This window comes from Seriola lalandi, unplaced genomic scaffold (assembly GCF_002814215.2).
Source record: "Seriola lalandi dorsalis isolate HSWRI2012SDOR001 ecotype SW California unplaced genomic scaffold, Sedor1 jcf7180002054861, whole genome shotgun sequence".
NCBI lineage: Eukaryota > Metazoa > Chordata > Actinopteri > Carangiformes > Carangidae > Seriola > Seriola lalandi.
The window spans coordinates 4,152,935-4,163,767 of NW_019525414.1; the positions used below are offsets into that span (position 1 = coordinate 4,152,935).

General features: G+C 40.1%; 1 protein-coding gene across 1 annotated transcript; it reads left to right on the top strand.

Moving 5' to 3' along the window:
• Positions 1-778: 778 nt before the first annotated feature.
• gnat2 (guanine nucleotide binding protein (G protein), alpha transducing activity polypeptide 2) lies at positions 779-8,621 on the top strand. Its single transcript, XM_023427465.2, has 9 exons — positions 779-896; positions 4,759-4,801; positions 5,291-5,432; positions 5,555-5,712; positions 5,855-5,983; positions 6,127-6,256; positions 6,356-6,509; positions 7,080-7,291; positions 7,755-8,621. The coding sequence occupies exons 1-8, from the start codon at positions 791-793 to the stop codon at positions 7,268-7,270; spliced, it is 1,053 nt and encodes a 350-aa protein (XP_023283233.1). The 5' UTR covers positions 779-790; the 3' UTR covers positions 7,271-7,291; positions 7,755-8,621.
• Positions 8,622-10,833: the final 2,212 nt, after the last annotated feature.

The following is a 10,833-nucleotide window of genomic DNA, read 5'->3' on the forward strand; positions in this document are numbered from 1 at the left end:
GACCCCCCGCTGCACACTGCAGTGCAGTGACAGTTGCTTTATTTAGCAGGCAACACACCACCTGGGATTTAAACGTCTTAACTATAAGAAGTTTATGAGACCTTAATTCCTCCCTCCATGCTTCGTCCATGTGACTGACACTGAAGTCAAGAGTCCAATAGGCAGCAAACAGAGCGGCAGCTCCTGAGCCCAAACCACAGATGTATTAAAATGGACAAAGTTTTGATTCCATGCACTGCACATATATATATACAGTGCCTGTATATATTTACACACACACACACACACACACACACACACTAGCGTGGATACTATGTACACCAATACACACATTTTCTGTATATGCATACACACAGCCAAATCCTATCAATTAATTCCAAATGGAAAAGCGATTGATATCAACGACTCTCACTGTGCCCACGTTTGTGAGTGTGTTTATTTTCTCCTTTTCTTTACATCATTCACTATTGCCCTTGTTACACTAATTGGATTGGCTGGCCAATCAGGAAGAGGCACCTCCTAAGTCAGGGATTTAAGCAGAGGGAATTAAAGTGTGGCTCTTTAACAGAGCTGCTGCATTGATTTGATCCTTGAGAGGTTCCCATCTGATCATCTAATCGAAAGAGGCCAACATAGACAGGAAGGCTCAAGCACCTCCCTCCCAATCCCCTTCCGCTCGGAAATCTCCTTTCAGCACGATTAGTGCTGGACACAGATTCTCAGCGGCTACCCACAGAGAACCGTCAAAATTTCCATCCTTGAGGATCTTGAGTTTGCGGAGGAAGAAAGCATGGGTGCGGGAGCAAGCGCCGAGGACAAAAAGTCTAAGGAGTTGGAAAAACAACTCCAAGAAGATGCTGATAAGGACTCTAAAACTGTCAAGCTATTATTGCTTGGTAAGTAGACTTGTGAATATTCTTGTTGCGCCAAATTTGATGCAAAGAGCTCAGAGTGACAGGTTTTACTTTGAAAAGATTCAGTAGTTTGCAAACTCTACTGAACAAACTCTGACTGAACAAAACCTTCTGTGGAGGTTCAGGTCTGCAAATAAGAACAGGAATTTTGACGTCTGCCAACAGTCAACAAGTGTAACTGATGGTTAAGATGCACAGGTAAAAAAACATGACTCATATCTAGGGAAGGGCATCACCTTTCATTGCTCCCTGAAATGTGAGCAACTGCTTTCAGGATGAGAGTTAATTTATGTTACAAATCTTTACCAACTTGGAAAAAAAAAAGAATAACCTTGTAATCCTCAGGTAATGGATGCATGTCTCATTCTGGGTTTAGTGGCTCATTTGCTACATGCTCCTTAAATCTTGGATATAAGCCATGTGAAGTGGTGTTCAGCTGCTCTGGAACATCTGCTCACTCCTTAGTTAGATTTAAGATATGGCATGCTCACAGGATTTACAGGCTGAGCAGATGATTTGTTTCTGGATGAAACCTGCATTAGTTCATTAGAAACATGGGAGGACTGTTTAAGCTTGTGCAAAACTCAAAGGGCATTAGTGAGATAGAGAGCAGAGGGAGCGCTACGAGACACGTTGGCAGGTTGAGCAGTTACACAAATCTGAGATGGAGATAACGGAATATTTTGTGAGAATATGTTTACAATATAGAACATTATAATTATTATTTTCCTAATCTGCAAAGTGTGCTAAAAGCTGAACTTTAGTAGGAGACTTTCATGTGAAGGACTTGTGCACAATATTTATACTGCACAGACGTGAGCTTGTTTAGCTTGAGGTTGTGTTTTTATTATTTCTAAAACTGCCAAACTTAAAAAGGTACTCAAAGGCTGCAAACATAAAGGCAGTGGAGACTTGTTTTTAATATGTGACAAATATACTAAATTTGAAAAAAAAAAAAATAGTGACAAGATGTACCGATATTTTCTTGGCCGCGTTTTAAAATTAAGAGTTACTTTTCAATTCTAATGGAAGGACACCTGTGCTTAAAAGATCATAACCTTTGGTCTAAATGAATCACAGCACAGCAGTGATATGTCAATCCGATTAGCTAACTGGTTTAGTGCAGATCCACTTGGTGAGGTCTTTGTTGATCCCTCAACGTGCGCATAAACTATAAAATGTGTTTTATTATCACAGAACAGTGGACATTTTGATGAGACTCCAGGAGACTATGTTAAACAAAGAGAATTAAAAGTGAGTGTTGAATTTATGTAAGAGTCAGATTTGTGTCGTTATAAACATAAAGAGAAATGAGAAAACAGAAAATTATTGTCAGATGAAAATCCAGGAAAAACAAGAAAATAAGTTTGTATGTAAATAATCAATCCGTGCTGTTGCACTGGTGATGGATGTAAATCAAGTATTTAATGCATATAACTGTTTACTACAAAAAACATAAATGACTGCAGCTTATAAAAGCACTTATTGAATTTTGAAATTCTGATCTATGAAACTAGTGTCTAAAACACTATTCACAGACGTCATATCTACTTCCATTAGATTTACAGAGTTGATCCTCCAGCAGTAACTAGTGAATCAAATCAAATCAAAGTGAATCAGTAAATAAACAAGAAGAGCGCCATCTTGGGGGCTCTGAAGGAAACAGTGAAAAAAATAATCTGCAGGTGCTTATGTGAAAGCAACATGTTTGCAGCTGGTTTTAGTGGTTTGCTCCGTGTGCGCAGGTGTGAAAACATTCAACGTCTCTTCATAAGTGTCACACTTCCCAGAATATTTATTCAATATGCAAACAGCTCTCCTTGAAGAAAAATATAGCAGAGAGGCCTAAATGTATACACAACTGCTGGCCTGCGAGTCTCCCCCTTACGTCTCTATGGAATCTGACAATTAGATCACAAGTGAAAAAGTGCAGTCCTTCACTGTTCTCACTGTGTTACCTGAGATGGTTCAAATAATATTTTTTGCTGCTGTTTGCATATTATAAATGAAAAATTGGTTCTGTCTGCAAAATGCACCATCTCAGTGAGTTAAATTCCTTATTTTCATAGGTAGGCATTTTTCCTTGCTCTTGAGAGCTCCATAACAAGTCATCAAAGTCTTATTTATTCCTGTCAGAGTTTATGTTTGCAGAGCTGCTCATGCTGTACAAATATTATGTGAATATAGAGTAAAAGAGGAGCTAAATATCAAATATCAGCATAAAATATGTGCTAAAGTGAAATAAATGTGATTACACTCAATGTTACTAAATGCTCACTCACCTAAAATAACTCAGAAGGTTAGCCTATAAAACCACCTGTATAAAAGTTCATCAAATATTTTTAAATATGATGTAACTTCTACAGTATCTCCTGTATCCTGTGCAGGATAAACACGGATATAGGGCTCGCCTTTAAAACCCAGATTTAATGTCACTGCAAAGGCTAAAGACCCACTCGCTAATGAGCACTGGGTGAAAGAGTAACTCTCAGAGGGGATGAAGGCGCTCTTCCTTTCATCGTCACAGCTGAGGGAAACCAATTTTAAAACAGGCACGATACCACCTTCACTACCTCATCACAAATTAGGAAAACAAACCTGTTAATGACTTACTAATGACTGCTGAGAGGGTTGGACGGGGCCACATGAGTGACGGCTTGAAGTCTTTAAATGCTCAGCAGTAAGTCTAAGGCTGGAGCTTAATGTAGCTCCAGTGAGCAGGACATCAGCTTTGGTTGCTCTGTGACGTGATAAATTCCTTCTGGCCTCAGTTAGCTTACAGTGCTGCACAGAGCCTGATCTGCCTGCGAGCTTTTCTTTAGCCAGAACATCCAATTGTGTCACCTCAACTGTACATTTAAGGACGATCCACATTACATATACACATATATCTGAACAATTGTAATTTCATTCAGAAGAGCTGTTCCCCTAAAAATAAAACATGTTTCTCCTCCTATCTGGATTGTGATTCACCAAAGGTTGGAGATGTCTACCAAAAACACTGGAGCTCATTTGTGGAATTTGTGTATTAAAAAAAAATGTAAATCATCTGACATCATTTACAGAAAACTGAATTTGAAAACTTTGTTGCTCAGCAATAATAAACATAGTTTTGTTAGCGTTTGTTGTTCTTCTTGAGCCAGTTTAGTGTCCTCTAAAGAAGTAACACAAGGCTTCACAGTAAACCAGGAACCATAACACTTCAGAGAACTTCATGAACACCATCGTTTCACGACCAGCTGAAACTGTGGCTTATTAACAGAAATGAATGTGCATGTTATTTGAATCTGTCCTCTCCACCTCCACAGACAACACGTCTGCTGGACTGTAGCTGCTGACATCTGCTGCACATCTCACTCTCTCACATATATTTTGTCTGTTTTCTGTCTTTTTGTGTCTCTTTGCCACAATTGATATTTTATGTCCATTTAGATTTGGCCAGGACAGGAAACAGGAAGTCTTACGCTGACACACATCCATTTGCATGGAGATGCATGGACAGTTGCTTTACGGTGGATTTTGTTGAATAGCTTTGTCATGATGTTACTGATGAGTTGTTCTGTTGCAGCTCTTTGGCCCTTTGTGTTGCACAAACCAAATGTGATTTTGTTCTCTTGTGGTGAAGGCAAAAAATCTCAAAAGCACAGAAAAAAAGAAACTATGCAACTCTGAGTCAAATGAAAGACTATTATTTTCTATTTTGGCCAGACTGCTCCTTTAAATTGTTTGTATCATCAAAGCACATTCTTTGGCTGCCTGTAACCACAATGTGTCTTTACTCGATGGCATGACAGAGAAACACAGCAGGTACAGTGTTGGTGCTAAACTTTGCCTTCTCTTCCAGGTGCTGGTGAGTCAGGGAAAAGCACCATTGTAAAACAAATGAAGTAAGTATTCAAACGGCTGATAAAATACGTATTTTGTGTCATCCACACACCATGTCACCGCTGAGGAATCACAGTGCAGATTAAGGGTCGTTTAATCTCATTGGTCAGACGTAAAGCCAGCAGGCCAAAGCCTTGCTCATCTCTGTCTGTTCACTTGCGGTGATGCCTTTTACAAAAGGTCAACAGTGCAAACATCCGCTTACAATGATTTGTCAGCACTTGTTTTGTGCAGTTAGTTTCACTCCGGCAATAGGAGCTGAGTGAGGTCAGAAACACACCACATGGTGGCACTGTGAGCCCCAGAGCCACTGGATATCCAGGTCATTTTCTACAGTGTATGACCAAGACTTTTTACATGAAGGGCAATCTGTATTCTAAATAAAAAATGCCCACCAGCTCAGCCTAGGAGAGGACTAATGCAACAAAGTTTGACAAAGCTTTTTCCCGAAACTGAAACTCTTTTCCCTCTGCCCTTCTACTTGTGCACAGGATTCTGCATCAAGGTGGTTACACAAAAGAGGAACAGTTGGAGTTCAGAGCGATCATCTACGGCAACATCCTGCAGTCTGCTCTGGCTATCATCAGAGGCATGGAGATGCTGGGCGTTGGCTTTGGCTCAGCCACTGGACAGGTCTCATGTTACACTTAAAGCTGAACATCAGACATGATTAACTTGTTGAATGATTAATATTCACAACATAAAATCACGCTGTAATCTGATGGACCTTTGCTCTGTTTGCATGAAAACCACAGGAAGATGCACAGAAGCTGCAGAACTTGTCAGACTCCATTGAGGAAGGCACAATGCCCACTGAGTTGGCTGACGTCATCCAGAAACTGTGGAAAGACTCTGGTGTGCAGGCCGGCTTTGATAGAGCTGCTGAGTACCAACTGAACGACTCTGCTGGCTAGTGAGTCCACGTCTACTGCTGGAACTGATGCAATGGCGGGGTTACATGTCAAACTAAAGAGGCAGCTAGCTTAGTGTTTGTACATAAAGAGGATGTCACATCTGAAGTCTGATTGGTGTGCTGTTTGTTCTGCCATCTTCAGCTACCTCAATGAAATGGACAGAATCTGCAAGCCTGATTACCTCCCCACTGAGCAGGACGTGCTGCGATCTCGAGTCAAAACAACTGGTATCATTGAAGAACAGTTCTCCTGCAAAGAGCTGCATTTCAGGTGAGTCACAGGTAGACACTAAACAAAAGTCTGATACCAGTAAAAAAAAAAAAACTAACCGAACCTTACAGCACCATGACACCCGGGGGACGCTGCCTGGCTGAACTTGTTCTGACTTTGTTCTGACTTTCTGGGGTGAACAGGATGTTTGACGTGGGTGGCCAGAGGTCAGAGAGGAAGAAGTGGATCCATTGTTTTGAGGGTGTGACCTGCATCATCTTCTGCGGAGCTCTCAGTGCATACGACATGGTGCTCGTAGAGGACGACGAAGTGGTGAGTTGGGACCCAACTATCTGATCATGATTTTTTTTTTTTTTTTTTTTAAAGACTTGTCAGCTAGAAGCTCACCATGTTCATTTCTGTCCTTGTCAGAACCGCATGCACGAGTCCCTCCATCTATTCAACAGTATCTGCAACCACAGATTCTTTGCACTGACCTCCATCGTGCTTTTCCTCAACAAGAAGGATCTCTTTGAAGAGAAGATTAAGAAAGTCCATCTGAGTATCTGCTTCCCAGACTATGATGGTAAGACCAACAGGAGTTAAACCTGCTGCACACTGTAGGAATCTCAGGCTACACGCAGGGAATGACCACACGGAGGTCAGGTTCTGATTAAACCAGGTTATTGTACATATTATTACATTATTTATATTGAACATATTATTTATCTTTTTTTAAGTCCTTGGTACTGACATTTTGCAGTTTTTTCTTTCTTTGTACTGTCAAATCTCCCCACTGTGGGACTAATTAAAGGAATATCTTATCTTATCGATTACAGGATTATGTCTTAAAAACAAACCCACTAGTGAACGTCACTATGATGCAAACATAAACAACACATTCAAATTTACTTGTGACCAAAACTGCTCAGTCAAAATGAAAGATTGAGATGCAATGGCTCAAGTAAGATTCAAACTGCTTACTGTGGGAGCCTCAGGGTGGTTCCCTTAATTCAATTATGTGACGCAAGTAATTATATTAATCTTACGTCATGTCAGCCGACGGACAAAAGTGCTTCATATACAGAGGTACTGATATAAGGACCAGGTTTTTTCTTTGTAACAAAATTCATGAACCTTTGCATCTCGTCCTCAGGCCCCAACACGTACGACGACGCCAGCAACTACATCAAGTTGCAGTTCTTGGAACTGAACATGAAGAAGGGTGTCAAAGAAATCTACTCCCACTTGACCTGTGCCACAGACACAAAGAACGTCGAGATTGTGTTCAACGCTGTGACAGACATCATCATCAAAGAAAACCTTAAGGATTGCGGTCTTTTCTAAGCAGCTCCAGAATAAAAAGAGGTGAGCGGTGACCACAATACATCACTCCTGGGGACTTTGTTGATACAGAGTAACAGGGTCCAGATGAGGCAGACCCCTGGCAATTCAATTTAACACTCATACAGCAAATCATATGTGGCCAACCGGTGTTGCCAAGCAACAACTTCTGGCCACAACATGAGCGACACAAACTCAAACAATTTAGACCCTTTGGGACCGCTGAGGATGAGGAAGATAATGAGAAGCACAAAAGGCAACCCCTGTAGTGATTTGTCATTGAAGTTAGTAAATCCCAAAGCAGCAGAATAAGTTAACTTTTCATTTCAGAAATACACTGAACCTTGCAACCTGCAGATTAGTTAACCCTGGAGTCATGAATGTAGCAAAACATCTTCATATAAAGACTGTATAATATATTCATTTATGTATTGAAGGTGGTTTCGGCATGTCTGAGACTGATTTCTTATTTTCATCTATGCTGCAGAACTTCCTTTCCTACCTTAACCCCTCAAATATTGGCATTAACCTGGAAGTTTACTGATGGAGCACAGAGGATCCTCAGTTTGTTGTGTTCATGCCATCGCTTCCACGCCAACTCCCAGTCCTGGTCCTTGACTGCTCCTAGCACCTCACCAACTCCAACAGTACATCCCTGCAACACAGTGCACGTCCAGCTGGGTTGAAACAACTATCAAGTCACTATACATCGTTGATTGTGGACATACAGCTAAGATTCTTGGGTTTTTCTAAAGTACAGTATTTATCTAACACCAGAAGCTGCTGGTTTGAAAGTATGAAGATGAAATGGTTGCTTGTTCGATCCTCATTGCTTCCTTTTGACTACTGTGTTGTGAGTTATATTTATCATTAAAACCAAGCTCTGTGAAATAATTAAAACAATTAAAAAAAAAACGGGGGAAAATATTAATATTTTAAATAGCATCATTGCAACCTTGTTTTTGTTTTTGAGTACACTAGTCTCTGTGGTCTTGATATTTAAACTGTAAAAAGTTGCTGAGCAAATATCGCAGATATTCCCAGTGCTTGCAGTATATCCAGATTACAAACCAAATTGTACATGTATCTTATCTAAATAGTATTAATGTATTCAATTCACTTAACATTTTAATGTGATGAATAATTTTCAGAAGGTCAAACATGGTAGAGAAACTTTGTACATAAGAGTAGATGATTCGTTATATTTTGAAAGATAAATCTATATGCAAGTAAATGAGAGAAAGAAGGAAACACTAGAGGAATGATGCTTTATTATGAAAAGGGAATGAAAATCTACTGAGTTTGTCCTTTCTTATGAAAAGTAGAAGCATGAAATAAAGATGCATTAACTTCACTTATGTCTCTGTTTCTTTTCTGCAGAATCGCAGAGTCATTCAGTTAATAATGTGCATTGAATTAGAGAAACAGGGCTGTCAACACTGACAGACTGCCCCTGGCTGGTGCTTGCTGGGGACAATACTTCTGTTGTTTTATTTCCCTGTTCTAGTCAGAGGGGAAATGGCAGCGTATGGAAGTTCATCAACAATAAACCTATTGAGAAATCAAAACAAATTAAAGCAGTGATGTATCTGTTGAGATTTACTGAAAGATTGTGCAGGGACAGATTCGTGGGATTTGGACCATGTATGTCCACATGGACCGATTTCATAGGAAGCAAAAAACTGAGTGTTAACTGTGCATGGAGCTGACAGGAGGAACTATACTGCAGATTTGAGTGAGCAGTACAGCTTCTTTTAGTCCCATTTAAAGTTGCAGATGTTCTTGGTTTTGGTATTCTCCAAACTTAAGGGCAAAATAGGGAAACTATATTTACTCTGACTACTTTCAGGTTAGAGCCCTATTTATCCAGAGTCATGTAAAACATTAACCAATAATGTGAAATTATATCATAATTGCTGAGTGTCTCGAGTAATGGCTAAAAGGTGTTTTCTGGGGTCACCGTGACCTTTGACCTTTGACCACCAAAGTCTATCAGTTCGTTCTTGAGTCCAAGTGAATGTTTGTGCCAAATTTGAAGAAGTTCTGTCAAAGCTTATTGAAATATCGTTTCCAGGAGAATGGGACGGACGGACAGAAAACAACCATCTCTGGCTGTCGCCGACAAAAATAACTCCTTAACATAAAGTGTATCTCTGTTAAAACACAGCTCGTCAGATTAAGCTAGTTCTTCGTGCGGTTTATTAGCATGTCCGTCTGTGCATCAAGATTTTAACCGTGAAAAGATGCAGTATTACCGTCACAAGCAGTGCTGCACAGCCCGTCCGCATGTCCCGGTGGCCTGGGTCGTTGTGGCCACGAACAGTCAACTTCCCCAGCGATAATACCGCGGGCAGGACTGAGCTGACGCGCCTCACCTGAGCACGAGGCTGACTGGCTGAACTGCGGAGGCTAACAGGTGTGTGCGGCCTCACTGCCAGCTTTTGATAATGGCCGTCACTCAAAGAATAGAATCATTATCCAAACAGTGAAGACCAGAGAGCAGTCATGTGATTTTAATTAGCCCCTTATTCAGAGGAGCTGCTACAACAAGCAGTTGCTAAAAAAGGTTTAAAAAAAAACATTAATATTTGAAAATGTATTCACATTTGTTGGTCAGGCCCAAATTCTTGTGTTTTGTACTGTGGATATTTATCCTCCCAGATGAAAATAGTGGTAAAGTTTATAACTAGTCTGGTAGCCATTACATCAACAAATAGGGTTAGCCTACAAAATCAGTGGTCTGGTGTTTTACATGAACCAGGTGGCCTGGGATAGAGTCAAATTGTTTCAGTCTGCCCTTGTTCACAGTAAGTATGATTGTGTACTGTGAGGCTTCAGAACCAGAGAGTAGCTTTTAAAATTCTCAACCACAGAGTGAACTGCCAGCTAATTTTAAAGGATAAGTCTCATAAGTTCACTTAATAGTTAGTGTCAACAAACCCCATGGAAAGAGCAAAATCAACAATGAGTTGATCCAACTATTGCCTGTATAGACAAAGCCTGGTTTAGCTTATTCCTCTGTGTCATAGAGCTCCATTGTTGTCAAAAAACTATTAAAAACACATCAGTGAGCCACACTGTTGTAGTTTATTTTGACTTGATCCTAGATACACTGTTCTGCTGCCATAAATACTCACTGGACTAAATCTGTAGCTGGAAACAAACAAAATTCACTTTTTATTCCTGTTTGAGTAACATTCGCTAAAAACTTTCCAAATAAAAAGAACCTACACATTTGTGACCTGTTTTAAAAGGTTTTACACCTTCAGTACAAACACTAACACACTAATACACTAATACACTGTTGGTTATGGTCTTTTCATGACATTTGTTGACAGCAGATAAAACACACAATATCACTGGCAATATAAACATTTTTTTTTTTTGTCTGCTCTGATGTTGTAGATTAATTACAGTTTAAAGTTATTTTGTAATCACTCTTGTCATTAATGAACTCCCATGGAGTTTCATACTTTACACAGAACCCATACAAGGTAAGACAATAAGGACATGTTGGAGAGCTGTGGTGTGTGCAGCAGCTGGAAGACACTTAGTCTTTGGCTTAG